The following is a 26,955-nucleotide window of genomic DNA, read 5'->3' as shown; positions in this document are numbered from 1 at the left end:
ACAAGTACTGCCGGGTCGGCTTAAAGGTTCTGGTACTGTGTTTGCTGTTCATCGAAAACCACTACGTCCTGTGGCAGAGGATCGTACAGTTTCGTTTCACCCAAGTCTGTGGCAGAGACTTTTTTTGTTCGTGCTGCGTACCGGCTGCTAGGTTAGTGAGAGAGACCTATCCGGGCGGGCAAAGATTTAATCCTAAGTTGAGGACACATCCATCCTAAAGATTTAAATTCCTTGACGCTACGCCAAGAAAAGGTATTTGAACTTCCCTGCAGCTCTACTTCTACCTCTTTCCTGCTACTTCTTCCAGTTATCTCCCATTAAAGCATTGGAAAAATACCCAAGTGACTGGTGCCTACATTGTCTTATAGTAAGCTCAACGGGAACCCCTAGACCCGGCATTGGTAAAATTACAGGTAACAAGGTGACGGTAACAGCCTGCATTAGATCAACAGCTCCACCGTGAGTTAGTGCTACAAATATCATGCCCCCTGCAGTGAGGGGGGTATGTGGGGGATGGGGGAGGGGGGGGTAATTCCTGCATCAGTATGGACTACTCAGCCTGCAGAAGCTGCAAAAAAAATGAGGACAGTGCAATGTCACAGGACCAACCTGAAAGTGGTCGTATACCCGCACATCTAAAAAAAAAAAAAAAAAAATATTATACAGGATTTTTATAGCGCCAACAGTTTACTCAGCGCTTTACGATATAAAAGGAGACAATACAGTTATAATACAATAAAATACAAGAGGATTAAGAGGGCCCTGCTCAGAAGAGCTTACAATCTAATAGGGTGGGGCAGGTGGTACAAAAGGTTGTAACTGTGGGGAATGAGCTGATGGAAGTGGTAGGAGATTAGTTGGAGACGTGATCGGCTTTCCTGAAGAGATGAGTTTTCAGGGATCACCTGAAGGTAGCAAGAGTAGGGGGATAGTCGGACCGGTGGAGGTAGCGAGTTCCAGAGGATGGGAGAGGCTCTGGAGAAATCCTGGAGACGAGCATGAGAGGAGGAGACGAGAGAGCTTGAGGAGTAGGAGGTCTTGAGAAGAGCGGAGAGGACGATTTGGGTGATATTTGGAGACAAGATTGGTGATGCAGCTCGGGGGCAGAGTTGTGAATGGCTTTGTATGTTGTGGTTAGTATTTGGAATTTAATTCGCTGGGCGATTGGGAGCCAGTGTAGGGATTACACCGCACCACATAATAGCTCATTATGAAACACTCAGATCGAAGCCCCCGTATCGCAGCCTGGGCGTTGCCCTAGGCGTATTGTCCTAGGCGTTTCTTGTGGGTTTGCGGCTTCGGCACTGTGAGTGGCCGGAGCCGCCATAACGTCACTCCCGCGCATGCGCGTGGCAGTCTTCTTTCCCGGCAAGGTCCGGCAGCGTCTGCCAGACCTTCAGCCGGGCATTCAGAGCTCATGTGCCGCTGATGTCAAAGGGATTATCTCCTAAACAGTACAGGTTTAGGAGATATTAATTTTACCTACAGGTAAGCCTTATTATAGGCTTACCTGTAGACAGGGGCGGACTGACTATTCGGGCACTCGGGCACTGCCCAAGGGCCCCATGCCACTAAGGGGCCACATCAGGGTTGCCAGCCTCAATAAAACCAGGGACAGTATGTAAAAATCTGTGTTTTTTAAAAAATCCCAAGATTATAGCTGCCCCGCCTCTCCAGTACCTTTTCAGTGTGTGTATGTGTGTATACTGTGTGTGTATACTGTGTGTGTATTCTGTGTGTGTATCCTGTGTGTGTATACTGTGTGTGTATATTGTGTGTGTATACTGTGTGTATATTGTGTGTGTATACTGTGTGTGTGTGTATCCTGTGTGTCTATACTGTGTGTGTATACTGTGTGTGTATTCTGTGTGTGTATCCTGTGTGTGTATACTGTGTGTGTATATTGTGTGTGTATACTGTGTGTATATTGTGTGTGTATACTGTGTGTGTGTGTATCCTGTGTGTCTATACTGTGTGTCTATACTGTGTGTGTATACTGTGTGTGTATATTGTGTGTGTATACTGTGTGTGTATACTGTGTGTATATTGTGTGTGTATACTGTGTGTGTATATTGTGTGTGTATGTGTATCCTGTGTGTATATTGTGTGTGTATGTGTATACTGTGTGTCTATACTGTGTGTGTATGTGTATCCTTTGTGTCTATACTGTGTGGACCCATAATCTCCTATTGCCTGGGGGGCCCCATAATCTCCTATTGCCCGGGGGCCCCTGAGTTGTCAGTCCGCCCCTGCCTGTAGGTAGAAATGACAAATTAGGGTATACAACCACTTGAAGATTTCAGGAAACGCAAGTACTAAAAAAAGAAAAGCAAAAAACCAGGGGGTCCGGTTTCCTGACGGAGACAACTGTGGACCCTCCCTGCAAAATATGTGCTGAAATGTGCACTTGTAGTCTCCATTGAAAGCCCATGTGACAGGGTGACAACGCAGGAGCACTATTGGTAGAACGTGACAGAGTGTTGTCACCCCGTAACAGGAAGTTCCTGAACCAGGACCTCTATGGCAGGATGGCCAGGGAAAGCTGCAGATTAAATATGATGTTTGAAATGACACCAACCTGTCACAGCTTTTACTGGTTGGATTTACATCTCCGTTAATATACTTTTGTTAGGAAAGCCGTTCAACGCTCTCAATCTCTTGGGCTGTGCGGTGGGGAATATCACCAGCTCTGCTCTGCTGGGGGAACACTTCGACTACCAAGACCCGAAGTTTCAGGAACTGATCACCACCACCAGGAAGTTCATATACAACACTCACTCTCCGCTGCACGAGGTACGCCGTGTGTGCGAACTGCATCGAAACGCTGCTATAATAATCCAGCATATACAGTGGGGGGGGGGGGGAATAATTATTGGATCCCCTACAGATTTTGTAAGTTTGCCCACTTATAAAAAAATGAAGGGTCTGAAAAAAAAATATATAATGTTTGGGGGTTCTAAGTAATTTTCTAGCAAAATAAACCCCCGATTTCAACTTGTAAACACAGAGTCTGAAAAATAGGCCTGGTCCTTAACTAGTTAAGGTCATGGAGTGGCCTAGCCAGTCTCCAGACCTTAATCCTATAGAACAGTGATGGCGAACCTTGGCACCCCAGATGTTTTGGAACTACGTTTCCCATGATGCTCCACTACACTGCAGAGTGCACGAGCATCATGGGAAATGTAGTTCCAAAACATCTGGGGTGCCAAGGTTCACCATCACCGATATAGAAAATGGATGGAGGGAGCTGAAGGTTCAAGTTGCCAAGAGACAGCCAAGAAACCTGAAGGATTTAGAGAAGATCTGTAGAGAAGAAGTGGACCAAAATCCCTCCTGAGATGTGTGCAAACCTGGTCACCAACTACAAGGAACGTCTGACCTCTGTGATCGCCAACAAGGGTTTCTCCACCAACTACTAAGTCATGTTTTGCTTGGGGATCAAATACTTATTTTACGCACTCCATTTATAACTCCATTTATAACATTTGTATTATGTGTTTTTTCTGGATTTTTGGTTGATATTCTGTCTCTATCATATAAAATACACCTATGATAAAAAAATTATAGACCCTTCATTTCTTTGTAAGTGGCCAAACTTACAAAACTTGCAGGGGATCAAATACCGCGTTTCCCCTGGAAAATAAGACCTAGCATTATTTTCCAGGAGGGCTGCAATATAAGCCATACCCCGAAAATAAGCCCTAGTTTAAAATGCTTGTAAAATCCTATAACCCGCTCTATTACAATAGTACATAAATGTACAATGTGTGTGTTTCTGTAATATAATTGCGGGGAAGAAGAGCTCCGGTGGGTCACAGAAGCGCAGAGCGGCGCTATATCGAAGGTATTGGCACAATTATATTACAGAAACACACACATTGTACATTATATACTACTGTAATAGAGTACAGCATCGCACGACCGTGCAATTGTCAGTTAAAATAACGCAATGTCGTATCGCAAAAATTGGCCTGGTGATGAAGGGGGGGGGGGGGGGGGAGTAACCTTCAGGAGCTGAAGTGGTTCAAATGGAAAGTATAACATTTATCCACTAGGTGGTGCTAAATACCCTAGGAAATTACTTCGATACTTAGCACCATCTAGTGGCCAATTTCAGTATTTTATGTTTGAAATAATTGAAAAAACATTCATCCAGCACAGGAAATAGCCTAATAACAATCATATTTTGCCCCATTTGCACAGAACGAATGTACATGCGCTCTCACTAAGTGAAGTATTTTGCAGGGTTTTTTTTTAAATAAATAAATACACCCCTTTAAGTCTTAAAGTGTCTTTGGCTATAAGGGCCCAGCTCATCATAGGGTAAGGGCCTCGATCACACCAGCCTGTGTAGAGTGAAGACACAGCCTATCCCCACATAGGATTCATCATCTGGCCTTAGCGAGGTTGCAGGATAGACCCACGTTTCTCCCCTCTGTAATGTCTTTTTCTGTCCTTCCAGCTGGCAAACACCTTCCCCGTCCTCCTCAATGTGCCGATCCTGAAGCAGAAAATCTTCAAGGAAAGTTCTGACCTCAAAGCCTTCGTCCAGAAGTACATCGAGCAGCACCGGCACTCCGTGAACCCGGCAGCTCCCCGAGATTTTATAGATTACTTTTTTATCAAGATCAAAGAGGTGAGAGGGTGGCAGGAGACCCAATCATGGTGGGTTCCAATTAATATAAATCTCCGGTCTTCCCTTCAGTCTTGCATCGGTGTACCGGCTCCTCTCCTGGACTGAAACGGCTTCCTCTGATTTCACTGCACACTGTGAGCTTCTCACCATGTGCATTGGAAGCTGCAGAAAGTCAGAAAGAGCCCCGCCTCATTTCCTGGCTGGAGGACATCTGACAGATCTGGAGTGTTTTTACAAAGAAGAGTTGGCCAGTATTGCCGAGTCAAGGTGTGCCATGCTGATAGACTCGTACCCAAAAAGACTGAGTGCTGTAATAAAATCAAAAAGGGATTCAACAAATTATTAGTTTAATGCCCCGTACACACAATTGGAAATTCAGCCAGCAAAAGTCCGATGTGAGCTTTTGGTCTGAAATTCCGATCCATGTGTATGCTCCATCGTACTTTTGCTGGCGGAATTCCCGCCAGCAAAAGATTGAGAGCAGGTTCTCTATTTTCCCGTCGGAAAAAGTTCCTTTTGGAAATTCCGTTCGTCTGTATGCAATTTCGACATGCGAAAAAAACCACGCATGCTCAGAATCAAGTACGAGATGGAAGTATGAGACGGAAGCGCTCGGTCTGGTAAAACTAGCGTTCGTAATGGAGGTAGCACATTCGTCACGCTGTAAATTTTTGGATCTTTTAATGCAGCGCATTCTTTTGATGTTTATAATGTGAGAAGAATTAAGTTGTTTTGCTGCTGATATTCACACAGAGTTCTGACAAACTTATTTCTTTATTATTTCTTGAGATCTCCTTAATATTTTTAGTTTTTAAAGCCATATCTCCATAATAGTGTTTAGAATTATTTTTTTAGTGTTTTTTTTCCCTTTTTTTTTAATCAAAATCTCCTTTTTTTTTGATTGTTTTAAAATTATTTTCTAGTGATCTCCATAATTTTTTAAATTTTTTTTGTGTGTCAAGTTACGACAACAACATTATTATCTTGTATTTTTTAACCTCAAGGAGTTTGGTGTCCATTGTTAATTTGACATTGTATTTTTGAAATGTACCTGCCTACTCACAAACAAACTGTCCTTTGTTAATAAAAGCACATAGCCGAGTATTTGTTGAAAACAAAATTACCATTTATTCTGGGTCATAACAAAAGAAAGAGGGAAGGCAATGCTGGAGAAACTGCAGAAATTTGCGAAGCCTTTGTACACCAGGGCAGACATCAACTATTTGAAAATGAAAATTGGTAGCCTGAGGAGTCCATATAATAGGGAGCACAATCTGGTCCTGGACTCCGAGAGATCAGGAACAGCAGCGGATCACATATATGTCCCCAGGCTGTGGTACTACCACAGCCTGCATCTTCTGTCAGAGCAGACTGAACCCAGGCCATTACTCTCTTGTCTTCCTTCCACGCTTTCCTGCACGCTGTGGCTTTGTTTGTCGAGTTGTGGCAGGAGGTGGAGGAGGTGTAGCAGGAGGAGGAGGAGGAGGAGGATGGACGAACTCAGAAAGGTGTGTATTTTCTGTCATTTGTCCACTCAACCCCTTATTTAGAGTCTGTAAAATTATGTTCTCACATAAGAGGCGTTGTCCCTTCTCCATTTCCTGCATTTTCACTGCTACTATGCAGCCATAGCCTTCTTGAACGCTGGGGGGTCTCTCAGGGTCGCATGAGCATCCTGAATGAGGGCAAGTGCTGCATCCTCCACGTTCCTCCCCTTCCTGGACCTTTTGGGTGGAAGGCGGAGGGGAGGGACCTGGGATTGGGTCAGTTCACTGGGCCCAGCCACCTCCTGGCTGCCACTTCCCCCTGCCACCTCCTGGCTGCCACTTCCCCCTGCCACCTCCTGGCTGCAACATTCCACACCCTCATCCTGGCTGAGGCTTTCCTGTGTATAAAAAAGGGACATAGTTTTAGTTTTTGCTTCATCAATCACACACAATTTTCAGCTCATGACTGTTGCAAATTGAATGTTAATAAATAGAAAAGACTATCATTCTGACCCCAGCATTTTTCATTCTTGTCCCAATAATTTTTGGCCACTACTGTCTACTGATATGTAAAACACTTTTTGTTCAATCATTCATTTCTTAGTAATAATAACATCTAGTTAACATCATTAATTTTAGGACAAAAAATATGTAGAAAAATACTATACCTGCCTCAAGCTGGGCTCCTCCACTTCTTCCTGGCTGGAAGGCCAAGGTTGGTCCTCGGAAGCCTCAGCTGGGGGTGGAAGGAAGTGTGGAAAGTGATGACCTCACTTCAGTCTGGTCTTCCAGAAAACGCATTTTGTTGTAGTACCACAGACTGGGTACATACACGTCCTCTGCTGCTGCTCCTGATCTCTGGGATGCCAGGACATTATTACGCTCCTTCTTGTATGTGCTCCTCAAGCTACCAATTTTCCTGTCCAAAAAATCGCTGTCTGCGTTGGGGACCTCCGTCTTCACAAATTCCAGCAGTTTCTCCAGCGCTGCCTTCCTAGCTGGTCTGTTATGGTATAAATTATATTTGACTTGCCACAAACTGGGCAGCTCCAGAGACACAGCAGGTGCGTAATTCCAGTAACGTCGAGGAAAGCCCGGAGCCAGAAACATCCCGATCCCGGAGGAGATTTAAGGCCTCAAATATGGCCTTTGGAGAGATGGTGGAGATGGTGGACATCTTGAAGGGGGCTGACTATGACGTGCAGTATGGACCGTACCTAAACCCAAATGTGAGAAAGGCCAAGATCATCATCATGTCTAAAGTTGTGAGAAGTCTGCACAGGAATTTTGGGGTACAGCGATCCAAGGAGCAACTGAGGAAACGGTGTTCAGACCTGAAATTGAGGGAGCATGATCAGTACAGAAGGATCAAGAAACTGCTCCTAAAAAGTAAGTACTGTATTTATCGGCGTATAACACGCGCCGGTGTATAACATGCACCCCAAGTTTAGGAGGGCATTTTAAGGAAAAAAACTTTTAGGAGGGAAGTTTAAGGAAAAAGACTTACATTTAAATGCCCATCAATGCAGCCTTATCAGTCCATTTGCAGCCTTGTCCATCATTGCAGAATGATCAGTGCCATTTGTAGCATGTAACTGTTTAAATTTGCCGCCGCCGCCGAGATAGACAGAGCATGTGTACTCGGCTCCTCTCGGCCTGCTCGCAGTTCTGCCCAGCTCCTATGATGGACATAACACAAGTCCAATGGCGGGACTTGGCGGGACTGTGAGCGGAGCCGAGCCGAGCCGAGTACACAGTACACTCGGCTCGGTCTTTTTCAGCAGCGCTCGCTCCTCATCCTCTCAGAGACCGCAGGGAGGCGGGACGGCATGACTGCGAGCGGAGCCAAGCACTTTTTCGGCGGTGCTCTGTCTTTTTCGGCGGCGCTCGGCCCATTTTTGGCGGCGCTCGCTCTTTTTCGGCTCACAGACAGTGGGGATCAGCATATAACTTATAACGATTTTCCCCTGATTTTAAGGGGAAAAAAGTGCGTGTTATACGCCGATAAAAACGGTAGTTGTCCTGTGTTCCTACTATTATTATTACTTTAGTGCTGCTCCATGTGCTTTTCTTTATTGTTGTCCAGTTTAAAATGGCAACTTTCAGGCTCGTGGGCACAGTAATCGGTCATTGAAATGCAAACTTGATTCAGTGTAATGTAAGGAGAGGACACTCAGCAGCTGTTTACACATCTGGACGCTGGAGCACTAGTGTGGGATACCAGAACAAACTTTTTAGGGTGTCCCACACAGGTGCTCCAGTGGATACTAGGGGTGTCTACATGTGTGAAAGTTGTCCAAAATAGGTAAGTATTCCAGCTTTAGAAAGGGAAAAAAATGTCTTCAGCTTGGAACTCTGCCAAAACAAACAATTGTACCCCACTTCCAAGCAATGTTTCATATTCCTATTTCTGGCCTCAAATATCTGTGTGCTAAGTATAACTTTTTTTAATTATCATAGTGGAGAAAAGACTCGGGACGTTTGAGGACACCAGGTACCCCCCACCTACTAAAGAAGGGGAACTCAGCACACAACCAGAGGATGTGGAGGAAGGAGAGGTGGTTGGAATAGTGACCACAACAGGTGAGTGTCTGAGACCACAGCTTCAGGTAATAGATGTATGCCTGCATATTTATAATACATGGTGTGTTTTTTGATTTTAGGTGATGTGCATGTTGTGGAAGAAGATTCGCATTTCACAAGTGAAAGTGCACAAATGCTAATCCAGGACATAATGGTGTGTAGTCGGGATTTAGACATCATCAAGCAAAAAAACGATTAAGTGTTGAACAATAACTGAAGAACATGATTGATGTATTAGGGAGAATCTTAATAACAACAAAATCACACCATTTTATAATTTTTGGGAGAAATTTCCTAAAGTTTTAATACATTTTAAAAGCCAAATTTTGAAGATGCACACAGTGTGTCAACATGTGCTATCTGCCATCATGGGATATCAATGTACGCGTTTTGTGGGTGCAAGCTCTTCCTCGCAACTCAAGTAGGTGAGAGGAAAGGGTTGCACCCCCAAAACACGTCCTTTGATCCCCCATGATGGGAGATAGCACATGTTGACATGCAGCAGCACTAAAGTAATAATAATAATAATAATAGGAACACAGGACAACTACTTACTTTTTAGAAGCAGTTTCTTGATCCTTCTGTACTGATCATGCTCCCTCAATTTCAGGTCTGAACAGCGTTTTCTCAGTTGCTCCTTGGATCGCCGTACCCCAAAATTCCTGTGCAGACTTCTCACAACTTTAGACATGATCTTGGCCTTTCTCACATTCGGGTTTAGGTAAGGTCCATACTTCCCATCATATTGGGCCCCCTTCAAGATGTCCACCATCTCCACCATCTCTCCAAAGGCCATATTTGAGGCCTTAAATCTCCTCCGGGATCGGGACATTTCTGGTTCCGGGCTTTCCTCGTCGTTACTGGAATTACGCACCTACTGTGTCTCCGCCATGTCCTCTCCCACTGCGCCGAAAGAGGAGGAGCGGGGAATATTCTAGAAAGAACATCAGGGGTGGGCGACATGCGCGGAGTTTCACGCATGTGCAGTGTATATAAAGCATAACGTGCGTGCGTCGGACGTACGATCTGTGAGTGGAGGAAGTGCCAATTGTTAGAACGAAGGTAACATTTTAACTTGGGGCATCAGTGGCGTATACTGCTTCTAGATTGAGGCCTATATTGTGATAAGATTATGAGAGTTTAGCCTGACATTAGGGTTTTGCTCTTGTTTTTTGTCTTGCAGAAATAATGAATCCGTTCAAAAAGCCTGAGTTTATGAGCCAGTTTATAGATAGGTACAGGGAGCTGCCCAGTTTGTGGCAAGTCAAACATAATTTATACCATAACAGACCAGCTAGGAAGGCGGCGCAGGAGAAACTGCTGGAATTTGTGAAGACGGAGGTCCCCAACGCAGACAGCGATTTTTTTGGACAGGAAAATTGGTAGCTTGAGGAGCACATACAAGAAGGAGCGTAATAAGGTCCTGGCATCCCAGAGATCAGGAGCAGCAGCAGAGGACGTGTATGTACCCAGTCTGTGGTACTACAACAAAATGCGTTTTCTGGAAGACCAGACTGAAGTGAGGTCATCACTTTCCACACTTCCTTCCACCCCCAGCTGAGGCTTCCGAGGACCAACCTTGGCCTTCCAGCCAGGAAGAAGTGGAGGAGCCCAGCTTGAGGCAGGTATAGTATTTTTCTACATATTTCTTGTCCTAAAATTAATGATGTTAACTAGATGTTATTATTACTAAGAAATGAATGATTGAACAAAAAGTGTTTTACATATCAATAGACAGTAGTGGCCAAAAATGATTGGGACAAGAATGAAAAATGCTGGGCTCAGAATGATAGTCTTTTCTATTTATTAACATTCAATTTGCAACAGTCACGAGCTGAAAATTGTGTGTGATTGATGAAGCAAAAACTAAAACTATGTCTCTTTTTTATACACAGGAAAGCCTCAGCCGGGATTAGGGTGTGGAATGTGGCAGCCAGGAGGTGGCAGGGGGAAGTGACAGCCAGGAGGTGGCAGGGGGAAGTGGCAGCCAGGAGGTGGCTGGGCCCAGTGGACTGACCCAATCCCAAGTCCCTCCCCTCCGCCTTCCACCCAAAAGGCCCAGGTAAGGGAGGAACATAGAGGATGCAGCACTTGCCCTCATTCAGGATGCTCATGCGACCCTGAGAGACCCCCCAGCATTCAAGAGGGCTATGGCTGCATAGTAGCAGCGAAAATGCAGGAAATGGAGAAGGGACAACGCCTCTTATGTGAGAATATAATTTTACAGACCCTAAATAAGGGGTTGAGTGGACAAATGACAGAAAATACACACCTTTCTGAGTTTGTCCATCCTCCTCCTCCTCCTCCTCCTTCTCCTCCTCCTGCCACAACTCGACAAACAAAGCCACAGCGTGCAGGGAAGCATGGAAGGAAGACAAGAGAGTGATGGCCTGGGTTCAGTCTGGTCTGACAGAAGACGCAGGCTGTTGTAGTACCACAGCCTGGGGACATATATATGATCTGCTGCTGTTCCTGATCTCTCGGAGTCCAGGACCAGATTGTGCTCCCTAATATATGGACTCCTCAGGCTACTAATTTTCATTTTCAAATAGTTGATGTCTGCCCTGGTGTACAAAGGCTTCGCAAATTTCTGCAGTTTCTCAAGCGTTGCCTTCCCTCTTTCTTTTGTTATGACCCACAATAAATGGTCATTTTGTTTTCAACAAATACTTGGCTATGTGCTTTTGTTAACAAAGGACAGTTTGTTTGTGAGTAGGCAGGTACATTTCAAAAATACAATGTCAAATTAACAAGGGACACCAACCAGCCTCCTTGAGGTTAAAAAATACAAGATAATAATGTTGTTGTGGTAACTTGACACACAAAAAAATTTAAAAAATTATGGAGATCACTAGAAAATAATTTTAAAACAATCAAAAAAAAAAAGGAGATCTTGATTCAAAAAAAAAAAAAGGGAAAAAAAAAATCACTGAAAAAATAATTCTAAACATTATTGTGGAGATCTGGCTTTAAAAACTAAAAATATTAAGGAGATCTCAAGAAATAATAAAGAAATAAGTTTGTCAGAACTCTGTGTGAATATCAGCAGCAAAACAACTAAATTCTTCTAGCATTATAAAGAACAAAAGAATGCGCTGCATTAAAAGACCCAAAAATTTACAGCGTGACGAATGTGCTATCTCCATAACGAACGCTAGTTTTAGCAGGCCGAGTGATTTCGTCTCGTACTTGATTCTGAGCATGTGTGATTTTTTTTGCGTGCCGAAATTGTATACAGACGAGCGGAATTTCCAATAGGAACTTTTTCCGACGGGAAAATATAGAACCTGCTCTCAATCTTTTGCTGGTGAGAATTCCTTGGGGCACCATTCTATCCACTGATTCCAACAACAGGGAATTATTATTACACCAATGATGGGGCATTATTATTCCCACTGACATTAACAATGGGGCACTATTCCTCCCACTGACATCAATGATGGGGCACTAATATTCCCACTGACAACAATGATGGGGCACTATTCCTCGCACTGACACCAATGACGGGATACTATTCCTCCCACTGACACCAATGATGGGACATTATTCCTCCCACTGACACCAATGATGGGACATTATTCCTCCCACGGGCACCAATGATGGGACACTATTCCTCCCACTGACACCAATGATGGGGCACTATTCCTCCCACTGACACCAATGATGGGGCACTATTCCTCCCACTGACATCAATGACGGGCCACTATTCCTCCCACTGACACCAATGATGGGGCTCTATTCCTCCCACTGACACCAATGATGGGGCACTATTCCTCCCACTGACACCAATGATGGGGCACAATTCCTCCCACTGACACCGATGATGGGGCACTATTCCTCCTACAGACACCAATGATGAGGCACTGTTCCTCCCACTGACACCAATGATGGGGCACTATTCCTCCCACTGACACCAATAATGGGGCACTATTCCTCCCACTGACACCAATGATGGGGCACTATTCCTCACACTGACACCAATGATGGGGCACTATTCCTCCCACTGACACCAATGATGGGGCACTATTCCTCCTACGGACACCAATGATGGGGCACTATTCCTCCCATAATACCAAAGATGAGGCATTTCTCCCTCTGGGCACAGTCTGGTCCTCCTAAGGTCTGAAGGACAGTAAACTGGCCCTTTATTTAGTAAGTTTGGAGACCCCTGTTTTAGGTGTTGTTACTTTGTTATAATATTTATACTTTGAAGAAAAATGAATTTCCAGTTTCCCGTTTCATTGCAGGAGGAGAAGAGGTCCTCGGGGGGTCATTTCAGTGAGACCAGCCTCCTGATGACGCTCATTTCCCTGCTCGCTGCTGGGACTGAGACCACAACCACCACGCTGAAATTCGCTCTGGTCCTAATCAGCAATTACCCGGAGATACAAGGTACAAGGGGCTCAATATAGACGTGTCACGAAAGGCCACTCTGCTTTTTGTCTATAAAACTTTGTCCTGTTTTAGTTCTGAATTTTCCCCATAAATTTAAAGCTGGCTGTTATTTACACTCACCCAATAGAGCGGAGTGCAGGAGGTAAGCGGGGGCTGGCTGTTATTTACACTCACCCAATAGAGCGGAGTGCAGGAGGTAAGCGGGGGCTGGCTGTTATTTACACTCACCCAATAGAGCGGAGTGCAGGAGGTAAGCGGGGGTTAGCTGTTATTTACACTCACCTAATAGAGCAGAGTGCAGGAGGTAAGCGGGGGTTAGCTGTTATTTACACTCACCTAATAGAGCAGAGTGCAGGAGGTAAGCGGGGGCTGGCTGTTATTTACACTCACCCAATAGAGCGGAGTGCAGGAGGTAAGCGGGGGTTAGCTGTTATTTACACTCACCCAATACAGCGGAGTGCAGGAGGTAAGCGGGGGTTAGCTGTTATTTACACTCACCTAATACAGCGGAGTGCAGGAGGTAAGCGGGGGCTGGCTGTTATTTACATTCACCCAATAGAGCGGAGTGCAGGAGGTAAGCGGGGGCTGGCTGTTATTTACACTCACCTAATACAGCGGAGTGCAGGAGGTAAGCGGGGGCTGGCTGTTATTTACACTCACCTAATACAGCGGAGTGCAGGAGGTAAGCGGGGGATGGCTGTTATTTACACTCACCTAATACAGCGGAGTGCAGATGGTAAGCGGGGGCTGGCTGTTATCTACACTCACCCAACAGAGCAGAGTGCAGGAGGTAAGCGGGGGCTGGCAGTTATTCACACTCAGCCAATAAAGCAGAGTGCAGGAGGTAAGCGGGGGCTGGCAGTTATTCACACTCACCCAATAAAGCAGAGTGCAGGAGGTAAGTGGGGGTTAGCTGTTATTTACACTCACCCAATAGAGCGGAGTGCAGGAGGTAAGCGGGGGCTGGCTGTTATTTACACTCACCCAATAGAGCGGAGTGCAGGAGGTAAGCGGGGGCTGGCTGTTATTTACACTCACCCAATAGAGCGGAATGCAGGAGGTAAGGGATAAAGAAATAAGACAGCTGGTCAGAAAGTGTTAGAATAGAGCGAAAACTGTCAAATTATGTACATTGCATGGCTTTACTTCATTTCAGATTGTAACCACTTCAGCTCCGGAAGGATTTACCCCCCCTTAATGACCAGAGCATTTTTTTTGGCAGTACGGCACTGCGTCGCTTTAACTGACAACTGCGCGGTCGTGCGACGCTGTACCCAAATAAAATTGATGCCTTTTTTTCCCCACAAATGGAACTTTCTTTTGGTGGTATTGGATCACCTCTATGGCTGCAATTTTTTGCGCTATAAACCAAAAAACAGACCAACAATTTTGCAAAAAAAAAAAAAATGTAAAAAAAACTAATTTCTTCATCAATTTAGGCCAATATGTATTCTGCTACATGTTTTTGGTAAAAAAAAAAAAAAATCCCAATAAGTGTATATCGATTGGTTTGCGCAAAATTTATAGCGTCTACAAACTACAAAATATTTTTATGGATTTTTTTTTTTTTTTTTTAGTAGTAATGGCGACGATCAGCGACTTATAGCAGGACTGTGACATTGCGGCGGATAAAATCGGACACTAAGTGACACTTTTTTGAGGACCAGTGACACCAATACAGTGATAAGTACTAAAAAATATGCACTGTAACTGTACTAATGACACTGGCAAAGAAGGGGTTAACATCGGGTGCGATCAAAGGATTAAATGTGTCCCTAGGGAGTGCTTTTTAACTGTGTGGGGGAGAGGTGCTTTAACTGTAGGAAGACAGAGATCAGTGGTATCCTGCTTAGCAAAAAACACAGGATCTCTGTCTTCCCCTCTCACAGAACGTCGATCTGCCGTTCTGGCCTCCGGTCCCGCTGATTGGCTGTGATTGACAGCAGAAGCGCTAGATCATCATACCTGTATGTGATTTCGCGCAGAAGAGCAGCACACCCGCAGTATGTGTAGGTGGGGCGATCGGAAACCAGTTAACCTGCATTTGTCTTGTAGATAATAACACATGCCATTTTGTTGTATTACTTAAATCTTGCGAAATAACATTCCACTCATACAAAGACGAAACGCGGCGGGGGAATCACCGACTGAAAAGAATCATATCTGGATGATGTTTGCAGCTGCAAGCATCATTTAGATATCGCCACTTCAAGTCCCTGACGTCATATGACGTGAACCCGGGTGAAGGGGTTAATACATTTATGAATGACGATCGGCACTAATGCGCATCTTTTGCTTTTGCCTGGAGGTCAGCTTCAAGTCTACTCCTTTTTGCCGGGTTGGAAATATTTTCTCATTCCCCCCCCATTGCTTTCTGGAAACAATCAGTGTTCTGTGTTTGGTATCTCCTTCAGCCAAGGTCCAGCAGGAGATCGATGAGGTGACGGAGTCGCAGCGCCAAGCTGGGATCATGGACAGGGCGCAGATGCCATACACCAACGCCGTGATCCATGAGATACAGAGAGTTCTAGACCTGGCGCCGATGGCCCATTACCACGCCGTCACAGAGGACACCCACTTCCGAGGTTACACTATTCCCAAGGTGCGGGTTTATCAACGGGTAGAGGGTGCCCATTTATTGCTGCCACCTGCCAACCTGGTTTTTCCACTTTTGCACCCAAATTGGGATGACACCTATTTTCTATTTGTTCCATATTGCCATTCACACAGCATAAGTCTAAGTTCGCACCTATGCGGCTGCGTTTGATGCATTTTTCAGGCACGTTTTTTAGTGCATTTTGCGTTTTTAAACCAGCGTTTTTTTATGTGTTTTTGCATGCAGTTTTCATGCATTTTGAGTTTTACGTTTTTTTTTCTCTCTCTTTGAACGCATTGTAAAACACACTGTATAAAGCTGGTTGCTAAGGAGGGGGCCGGGAAGCCGGCCGCCGCGTCCTTAGCAACTGAGTCATCAGCTGTCAGCGGGGTTCCCTGCTAAAAGCTGAATGTCCCTGCTAAAAGCTGAGTGTTGCCGGCAAACAAATTAGTGAAAGGAACAGCATGGACGTTCCCCCCCCCCAGGTCTAGTATGGATTCAGGGGGGACCCCGACGCCAAAAAAAAAAAAAAAAAACAGCGTGGGGTCACCCCCAAAATCCATACCAGACCCTTATCCGAGCATTTCCAGGTCAGGAAAGGGAGGGGATGAGCAAGCACCCCCCTCCTGAACCATATCAGACCGCATGCCCTCAACATGGGAGGATGGGTGCACCTTGCCCCCATGTTGATGAGGACAAGGGCCTGCTCCCGACAACCCTAGTCGGTGGTTATCGGGGTCTGCGGGCAGGGGGCTTATCAGAATCTGGAAGCCCCCAGATCCCGGCCCCCCACCCTACTGTATGTGAATGGGTATCGGGTACATCGTACCTCTACCCATTCACCAAAAAAGCAGTGAAAGGTAAAAAAAAAACAAGAGCCAGTTTTTGACAATTACTTTATTAGTAAAATAGCTCTGAGCCGCCGTCTCTCCCGGTGTCGTCTCTCCCGGTGTCGTCTCTCCCCGTGACCTCGTCTTATTCTGCCACCGTTTTCTTCCCGAGCTGTATCTCCCAGTGTTGTCTTCTTCCTCCTCCTCCTTGCCGCCGCATCCTTCTTCTTCATACTCCCGCCGCTGTCTTCTTCTTCTTCCTCGCTGCTACCGGTTACCCGCTAAAAAACAAAAAAAGAAGCTGGTCTTGCCGCAAAGCTGTATTCCTCCGTTGTTATGTTCCCCGCTTTCTGGTGCCTCTTACATAGGCATGGGGCGTGGCCATCCAATGACGTCGATAGGAGAGCCCGCCCCTTGTGACGCTATTTTACTAATAAAGGAATTGTCAAAAAGGGCTCTTGTTTTTTTTTTTTAATTTTCACTGCTTTTTTGGTAAATGGATAGGGGTACGATGTACCCGATACCCACTCACATAGGGTGGGGGGCCCGCGATCTGGGGGTCCCCTTGTCTAAGGGGGCTTCCAGATTTGGATAAGCCCCCTGCCCGCAGACCACGACAACCACTGGCTAGGGTTGTCGGGAAGAGGCCCTTGTCCTCATTGCCCCACCCCAAAGCACCCATCCCCCCTGTGTTGAGGGCATGCAGTCTGGTATGGTTTGGGGGGGCGCTCACTCCTCCCCTCCCTTTCCTGACCTGCCGGGCGGCACGTTCGGAAAAGGGTCTGGTATGTATTTTTTGGGGGGGGGGGGGGGGGGTCCCATGCAGTTTTCTTTTTTTAAAGTCCATTAGCCGCAAATCGCTGGAAAAAAAGTCCCCGACCCTTTCCAAAAACGCCCCAGCCGCAAAACGCATAGATGTGAACTAGTACAATAGGAGACCATGTTAAATGGACTGTAGTGCATTTCTGCAACTGCAAAACGTACTAAAAAACGCATAGGTGTGAATGTAGGGTAAATGAATGAAAATGTAAAAATTGCAACTTCTCTTTTTAGATGCTCTCGTCTAGATACACCAGCACTGAAAAAACCTACTTAGCTCTTTTTGTTTATGAGCGGGGAAAGGAGGGGGGGCTGGGAGTTGTATTTCCCATAGTTAACCCCGTCTGTGCTGTGCTATAAGATCTCATTATCAGTTGTAAACTTGATTTGGTTAAAGTGGTTGCAAACCCTTACATATTTTTATCATAGGTGTATTTTATATGATAGAGACAGAATATCAACCAAAAATCCAGAAAAAACACATGATATAAATGTTATAAATGGAGATGCAGTTCAGTGAGTAAAATAAGTATTTGATCCCCAAGCAAAACTTGGTGGAGAAACCCTTGTGGGCAATCACAGAGGTCAGACATTTCTTGTAGTTGGTGACCAGGTTTGCACATCTCAGGAGGGATTTTGGTCCTCTCTTCTTTACAGATCTTCTCTAAGAGCCCTTGCACACTGGGGCGGGGGGCGGCGTCGGTGGTAAAACGCCGCTATTATTAGCGGCGTTTTACCGTCGGTATGCGGCCGCTAGCGGGGGGCGGTTTTACCCCCCCGCTAGCGGCCGAGAAAGGGTTAAATACCACCGCAAAGCGCCTCTGCAGAGGCGCATTGCCGGCGGTATAGCCGCGCCGTCCCATTGATTTCAATGGGCAGGAGCGGTAAAGGAGCGGTATACACACCGCTCCTTCACCGCTCCGAAGATGCTGCTGGCAGGACTTTTTTTACCGTCCTGCCAGCGCATCGCTCCAGTGTGCAAGCCCTCGGGGCTTTCACACTGGGATGACAGCAGCGGCACTTTCGGGGTGGTTTGCAGGCGCTATTATTAGCGCAATAGCGCCTGCAAACCGCCCCAGTGTGCAAGGGCTCTTAATCCTTAAGGTTTCTTGGCTGTCGCTTGGCAACTTGCAGTTTCAACTTCCTTCATAACTTTTCTATTGGATTAAGGTCTGGAGACTGGCTAGGCCACTCCATGACCTTAATATGCTTCTTCTTGAGCCACTCCTTTGTTGCTTTGGGTCATTGTCATGCTGGAAGACCCATCTTCAGTGTTCTGGCTGAGGGAAGAAGGTTCTCATCCAAGATTTTACAATACATGGCCCCGTTCATTGGTTCCTCAATGTGGCAAAGTCGGCCTGTACATTTAGTAGAGAAATATCCCCAAAGCATCATATTTCCACCTCCGTGCTTGACTGTAGGGATGGTGTTCTTAGGGTCATAGTCAGCATTTTTCCTCCTCAAGAAGGCACATGTACAGTCATGTCAATGAACATCCAGATAATTCAGAGAAGGATTGGGAGAAAGTGCTGTGGTCAGGTGAGACCAAAATTGAGCCCTTTGGCATTAACTCGACTCGCCGTGTTTGGAGGAAGAAAATGCTGACTATGATCCTAAGAGCACCATCTCTACAGTCAAGCACGGAGGTGGAAACATGATGCTTTGGGGCTGTTTCTCTGCTAAATGTACAGACTGACTTTGCCGCATTGAGGGACCAATGGATGGGGAAATGTATTGTAAAATCTTGGATGAGAACCTTCTTCCCTCAGCCAGAACACTGAAGATGGGTCTTCCAGCAGGACAATGACCCAAAGCATACTGCTAAGGCAACAAAGGAGTGGCTCAAGAAGAGACACATTAAGGTCATGGAGTGGTCTAGCCAGTCTCCAGACCTTAATCCTTTAGAAAATTTATGGAGGGAGCTGAAACTTCGAGTTGCCAAGCAACAGCCAAGGAAGCTTAAGGATTTAGAGAAGATCTGTAAAGAAGAGTGGACCAAAATCCCTCCTGACATGTGTGCAAACCTGGTCACCAAACTACAAGAAACGTCTGACCTCTGTGATCGCCAACAAGGTTTTCTCCACCAACTACTAAGTCATGTTTTGCTTGACGATCAAATACTTATTTTACTCACTGAACTGCAACACAATTAGAACATTTGTATCATGTGTTTTTTCTGGATTTTTGGTTGATTTTCGGTCTCTATCATATAAAATACACCTATGATAAAATTATAGACCCTTCATTTCTTTGTAAGTGGGCAAAACTTACACAATCTGCAGGGGATCAAATATTATTTCTCCCCACTGTAATGCCCCGTACACACGGTCGGACATTGATCGGACATTCCGACAACAAAATCCTAGGATTTTTTCCGACGGATGTTGGCTCAAACTTGTCTTGCATACACACGGTCACACAAAGTTGTCGGAAAATGCGATCGTTCTGAACGCGGTGACGTAAAACACGTACGTCGGGACTATAAACGGGGCAGTGGCCAATAGCTTTCATCTCTTTATTTATTCTGAGCATGCGTGGCACTTTGTCCGTCAGATTTGTGTACACACGATCGGAATTTCCGACAACGGATTTTGTTGTCGGAAAATTTTATCTCCTGCTCTCAAACTTTGTGTGTCGGAAAATCCGATGGAAAATGTCTGATGGAGCCCACACACGGTCGGAATTTCCGACAACACGCTCCGATCGGACATTTTCCATCGGAAAATCCGACCGTGTGTACGGGGCATTAGTTGTACCTGTTTATCTGAAGTCTTCTCTTCTCTACATCTGTTCAAGGTGCAAAATTTATAAAGCTTGTCTGAGCTGTCAGAAAAAAAAAAAGGGGACGGAGGGCTAAGATTACACTCTGCAGAGCTCAGTGAGGAGAGTCCTGAGAGCATATTGGAAAAAAAAAAGCAAAAAAGCCTAAGCCCTTCCATTGGGACAGACTCACACTAAACTTGTTGAGAAATACGTGCAATCAGCCATGACACCTTCCCCTAGGAGACATCTAAAAGATAAGAAATGTTAAAAAAAAAAAAAAAGAGTCCATTCTATTTGCCTCAGCCTCCCCCCAAATCTCCAAATTCTGTGCTGTGATCTGACTTCCTGTTAGAGGGTGCCTATGCTTGTTCTCCATGGTCCCAATGTATGTAGGAACGTAGCTGCCCTCTCTTTGCTCACACCTGAGATGCACATTTTTAAAAAAATATATTTAATAGGGTTTAGAACAGTACGGAATATATATATATATATATATATATATATATATATATATATATATATATATATATATATACATATATACATATATACACACACACACACACACACACACACACACACACACACATATATATATATATATATATATATATACATACACACACACACACACACACACACACACACATATATATATATATATATATATATATATACACACACACACACACACACACACACACACACATATATATATATATATATATATATATATATATATATATATACACACACACACACACACACACACACACACACATATATATACACACACACACACACACACACACACATATATATACACACACACACACACACACACACACACACACACACACACACACACACACATATATTTATTTATTCATTTTTAAAATTTTTAAATTTTTAAATTTTTTTTCCCAGTAGAGTTTTATTTTAATTGATGTATAGAATTGAATGTACATAGGAACTCTCGTTTACTTTTTCAGGGGACCACAGTGATTGCGTTCATCTCTTCAGTGCTATCTGACCCCAGCCAGTGGGAGACTCCCACAGAGTTCAACCCGGGACATTTTCTGGATGAAAAGGGACAATTCCGCACAAAGACAGCGTTCATGGCTTTCTCTGCAGGTGAGAACAACAAAAATATATTACGTTATTATTATTAAAAAATAATAAAGAGAGAGATTTTTTTTATACACACACAGTATACTATATACGCTATATTGTCAAAAGTATTGGGACACCTACCTTTACATGAACTTTAATGGCATCCCAGTATTGATTTTGGAAAACAGGCATGTTACTTATGTGTTTCTATGCCCATTTACCATTATACAGTATTACTCATATTCTGTCCCTTTTATTTTACATATACATATATATGGGAAAGTTCCCCCAAAAGGGTTTTTTTTTTAGCAGCAAGGTGCATGAATATCAAGGAATTCAAAGAGAAGTATTTAGATTAATAAAATACATTTTTATTAATCTAAATATTTCTCTTTGAATTCCCTGATATTCATGCACCTTGCTGCTAAAAAAAAACCCTTTTGAGAGGACAGCAAATTTACACTGTTATACAAGCTGTACACTCACTACTTTACATTGTAGACAAGTGTCATTTCTTCAGTGTTGTCACATGAAAAGATAGAAGAAAATATTTACAAAAATGTGAGGGGTGTACTTACTTTTGTGAGATTATATATATACACACACACACACACACACACTATATTACCAAAAGTATTGGGACGCCTGCCTTTACACACACATGCACTTTAATGGCATTCCAGCCTTATGCACCGTACACACGGTCGGATTTTCCGATGGAAAATGTCCGATCGGAGCGTGTTGTCGGAAATTCCGACCGTGTGTGGGCTCCATCGGACATTTTCCATCGGATTTTCCGACACACAAAGTTGGAGAGCAGGAGATAAAATTTTCCGACAACAAAATCCGTTGTCTGAAATTCCGATCGTGTGTACACAAATCCGACGCACAAAGTGCCACGCATGCTCAGAATAAATAAAGAGATGAAAGCTATTGGCCACTGCCCCGTTTATAGTCCCGACGTACGTGTTTTACGTCACCGCGTTTAGAACGATCGGATTTTCCGACAACTTTGTGTGACCGTGTGTATGCAAGACAAGTTTGAGCCAACATCCGTCGGAAAAAATCCTAGGATTTTGTTGTCGGAATGTCCGAACAAAGTCCGACCGTGTGTACGGGGCATTAGTCTGTAAGGTTCAAATTTGAGTTGGCCCACCCATTGCAGTTACAACAGCTTCAACTCTTCTGGGAAGAGGTTTAGGAGTGTGTCTATGGGAATATTTGACCAGTCTTTCAGCATTAAATTAGCCATAGAAAATGTGTAATTAATATGTGTTCGGGTTTAGAGGGATGAGGTGCAGACCAGTCAAGTTCCTCCACTCCAAACTTGCTCATCCATGTCTTTATGGACCTTGCTTTGTGCACTGGTCCAAATCACTTGGTGGAGGGGGGATTATGGTGTGGGGGTTGTTTTTCAGGGGTTGGGCTTGGCCCCTTAGTTCCAGTGAAGGGAACTCTTAAGGCGTCAGCATACCAAGACATTTTGAACAATTTTTGGGGTGGCCCCTTCCTGTTCCAACATGACTGCGCACCAGTGCACAAAGCAAAGTCCATAAAGACATGGATGAGCGAGTTTGGAGTGGAGGAGCTTGACTGGCCTGTACAGAGTCCTGACCTCAACCCGTTAGAACACCTTTGGGATGAATTAGAGCGGAGACTGCTTGAGTGGTACAGAGAGGGAGAAAAAGGAGAGCGATACTGAGAGCTGGACTATGGGGGGGTAAGAGTGATACTGGGAGTTGCGGTGGGAGAGGGGAGAGCGATACTAAGAGCTGGGGTGAGTAAGGGGGTGAGCGATACTGAGAGTTGGGGTGGGAAAGGGGGTGAGGGATACTGAGAGCTGGGGTGGGAAAGGGGGTGAGCGATACTGAGAGCTGGGGTGGGAAAGGGGATGAGCGATACTGATTGCTGGGCTGGGAAAGGGGGTGAGGGATACTGAGAGCTGGGGTGGGAAAGGGGGTGAGCGATACTGAGAGCTGGGGTGGGAAAGGGGGAGATCTATACTGAGAGTTGGGGTAGGAAAGGGGGAGAGCGATACTTAGAGCTGGGGTGGGAAAGGGGGAGAGCGATAGTGATTGCTGGGTTGCTGGGGTGGGAAAGGGGGTGAGCGATACTGAGAGCTGGGGTGGGAAAGGGGGTGAGCGATACTGAGAGCTGGGGTGGGAAAGGAGGGGAGCAATACTTAGAGCTGGGGTGGAAAAGGGGGAGAGCGATACTGATTGCTGGGGTGGGAAAGGGGGAGAGCGATACTGAAAGCTGGGGTGGGAAAGGGGGAGAGCGATACTGAGAGCTGGGGTGGGAAAGGAGGGGAGCAATACTTAGAGCTGGGGTGGGAAAGGGGATGAGCGATACTGATTGCTGGGGTGGGAAAGGGGGAGAGCGATACTGAAAGCTGGGGTGGGAAAGGGGGAGAGCGATACTGAGAGCTGGGGTGGGAAAGGAGGGGAGCAATACTTAGAGCTGGGGTGGAAAAGGGGGAGAGCGATACTGATTGCTGGGGTGGGAAAGGGGGAGAGCGATACTGAAAGCTGGGGTGGGAAAGGGGGAGAGCGATACTGAGAGCTGGGGTGGGAAAGGGGGAGAGCGATACTGAGAGCCGGGGTGGGAAAGGGGGAGATCTATACTGAGAGCTGGGGTGGGAAAGGAGGGGAGCAATACTTAGAGCTGGGGTGGAAAAGGGGGAGAGCGATAGTGATTGCTGGGGTGGGAAAGGGGAGTGCGATACTTAGAGCTGGGGTGGGAAAGGGGGGGGCGTAATACTTAGAGCTGGGGTGAGTAAGGGGGAGAACGATACTGAGAGTTGGGGTAGGAAAGGGGGAGAGCGATACTTAGAGCTGGGGTGGAAAAGGGGGAGAGTGATGCTGAGAACTGGGGTGGGAAAGGGGGAGAGCAACACTATTAGAGTTGGGGTGGGAAAGGGGGAGAGCCATACTGAGAGTTGGGGTGGGAAAGGGGGAGAGCGATACTGATTGCTGGGGTGGGAGAGATATAGAGTGAACAGAGTAAAAGAGAATAGTAGGGGTGAGAGAACAATGGAAACAGAAGGAAAAAAAAATCAGCCTGAGAAGCAAAAAAAAGTGTTATAAAAAGAATGTGGTCAGACAAGCAGAGATTGCAGCGTGCTCTTCCCAGCTCAGCACAGTGGAAGCTTCTGGCCGGAAATAATTCTGATCTTATATGACGTATCCACATCAGAGCAGATAGCGCAGCCAGCTGGGGGGAATTTATTGTAACAATGTATTACATAAAAGGCTTCATCCGTCCGAAAAATAAAAGTGACAGTTTAGAGTGTTGGGAGAGTTGTTGTCGGCTTATCTGACAAATAATGAGGTTTCAGTGACCCCGGATAGGACGGGTTCCAGTCCTGATCAGCGACAGACAGTCTGTATTGTTGGAAATTTCCCCTCACTTCCTGTCTGGTGAAGTTCCTGGCATTGCCCAAAGGAGCTTCAGGAAGTACAAACTCAACAGGGGGGGGGGGTTTCTAATCCTTCTCCACTCCACCCAAAAGTAGGAAAAAACACCGCCCATCAAAAAATGAAATGGGAGAGGAGGGTTACGATGGCGCTTGAATTACGAATAAGTAAATACGTGTGAAATCTTATTATTATCAGCGCTGATTCTCACCTTCTCCGCAGGGAAACGGGTTTGCGCCGGGGAGAATTTGGCCCGCATGGAACTCTTCCTACTCTTTTGCGCTCTGCTCCAGAAATTCACCTTCACCCAGCCGCCGGGCGCAGAGCGTCAGGACTGTAAGGCGCTGAAACAGGACAAGATGAGAAGTTTGTTCTTCTCCCAGGTGTGCGCCGTGCCGCGATCCCAGGAATCCTAGAGGCCGCCAATCAAATGCCACCGTTGGACAACCGCACCTTGGATGTCTGCATTGGTGTGGGGGGGGGGATTTTTATTCATGAATATGAAAAAATATTAAAAATGTGCTTACTTTTAATAGAGGTCATGGCTGTCTTAAATCTGACCTGACACCGCACCAGGCTTTATGCGTTATATACTGCAGTACAGCGTTACGCCAACGACGCAGCAGTATGAATGGGACTTCACTGGCTCCAGAAATTCTCCACTCAGGTCAATGTAATCACATGGATTGTAAGAGATTTTCTAATCAGACTTCTTTTATTTTAATGTAATAATCAAACTTTTTCTATCAGGTTTAGTTTTCTTCTTTGTTTTTCTATTCATTGATGTATTTTTAATAACGGCGTATCGTTCAGTAAACTTTCGCACTTATTTTTGTTCTCTACCGAAAAAAAATAAATACAGTAAATAGAATGTCTGACATTTATTGCACTTTTTGCTCAGATCTGTGATCACGGATGTTTCATGTGTGAGTGGGACAAGATATTTAGATTAGAAAAATGGTTAAAAGCACCACATCCCCCACCCCAAAGAAATCAATAAAAATTAAAATAAAACAAATATACCGCTTGCGGACCTCCCCGCGGACATTACTGCAGATTATGATTTGCTACAGCAGAAGGCATTCAGGGGATCCCGGCCAACCATTGATTGCCGAGAACTGTTGGTTGGTTCCGCCATTCATGGAGGAGAGCTCTGTGTTGGTAAAAAAAATACAGAGCTCCGAACACTGACAAGGTGATCTTGTTTGTTTTTTTTTTTTATTTCCTGCGAAGATTGCTTAGAAAAAGCAGCGCATGTTACACACATTACACATTGTTAGGTACCAGTGATGGCTGGCGCTCGATAATTCAGGGGCGGCAGCAAACCAAAGCCACCCCTCCTCACTGGGAGAGGAGACTGCCCCCCCCCCCCCCGAGATGGACATGAATGTGGGGAACACAGCCTAAGAGGCCCCCCCAAGAGGCCACCCCCTGGAATGACTCCGATCTCCCCTCCTACTCCCTCCCCTGTCCGAGCCGGGAAGTGCTGGGTGGGCTGGGTGGCTGAGCCACTGCGGGTGAGCCATCCCTGGAGTTGCAGTGGCGGCTGGTGGGTCGGCCGGTCGGTCTTCCCCTGCTTCTCCTCCCCCTTGGCCAATAAGATCGCTTCTCCTTTCGGGCCAATCAGGAAACAGGACTCATGACCCACTTCCCGATTGGCTGGGAGGAGAAACAGCGTTACAATAGCGAATATTCATTCGCTATTGTCACAAAACTGGGTGGGCTAGGCGCAGTGCTCTGCTCCCCGATCCCACCCTTTTTTGAAGCCTATTAGAGCCTCTGGCTTTAATCACATGCTTAAACCCTCACCACCCCATTGGAATCCATGCGTCCATCTCCCTGTATGTAGATTAGGGGCCAGGCGCATGGATAGGGAGGGTGGCGCCCCTGTGTCCTGTATGGACAAGCCGTCACTGTTAGGCACACAGTTAATCCTTTGATCGCCCCTCGATGTTAACCCCCGTCATTAGTAAGCTCATTATCCAATATTATATTATCATCAATCATATTATTATCATGTCATTATCCAAAGTCCTTGAATGTCTGGTCTACAACCGACTGATCGACACACGGAGAACAACCTTCTTGATCCCCTTCAGTCTGGATTTCGCCCTCAACACTCTACAGAAACTGCTCTCCTAAAACTCACAAACGATCTAACAGCTAAATCCAATGGACACTATTCTGTACTCCTACTCCTGGACCTCTCTGCAGCCTTTGACACAGTTGACCACCCCCTCCTCCTCCCCAAAAATCTCCACTCCTTTGGTCTCCAGGACTGTACTGTTCACTGGTTCTCATCCTACTTCTATAACCG

The 26,955-nt window shown here is 45.6% G+C and overlaps 1 protein-coding gene across 1 annotated transcript in view; it reads left to right on the top strand.

The window, feature by feature from the left end:
- Nucleotides 1–25,509, top strand: part of LOC141145606 (cytochrome P450 2C26-like) — a 40,579-nt gene extending 15,070 nt beyond the window's left edge. The window contains exons 5-10 of the mRNA XM_073632432.1: nt 2,633–2,793; nt 4,463–4,636; nt 12,954–13,098; nt 15,516–15,703; nt 21,102–21,243; nt 24,861–25,509. Coding sequence (XP_073488533.1) covers nt 2,633–2,793; nt 4,463–4,636; nt 12,954–13,098; nt 15,516–15,703; nt 21,102–21,243; nt 24,861–25,054 — 1,004 coding nt within the window. The 3' untranslated portion in view covers nt 25,055–25,509. The remainder of the gene's footprint in view (nt 1–2,632; nt 2,794–4,462; nt 4,637–12,953; nt 13,099–15,515; nt 15,704–21,101; nt 21,244–24,860) is intronic.
- Nucleotides 25,510–26,955: the final 1,446 nt, after the last annotated feature.

Source organism: Aquarana catesbeiana, linkage group LG05 (assembly GCF_042186555.1).
Source record: "Aquarana catesbeiana isolate 2022-GZ linkage group LG05, ASM4218655v1, whole genome shotgun sequence".
Lineage (NCBI taxonomy): Eukaryota > Metazoa > Chordata > Amphibia > Anura > Ranidae > Aquarana > Aquarana catesbeiana.
The sequence above is the reverse complement of the archived record's forward strand: the minus strand, read 5'-3'. Positions and strand labels throughout refer to the sequence as shown.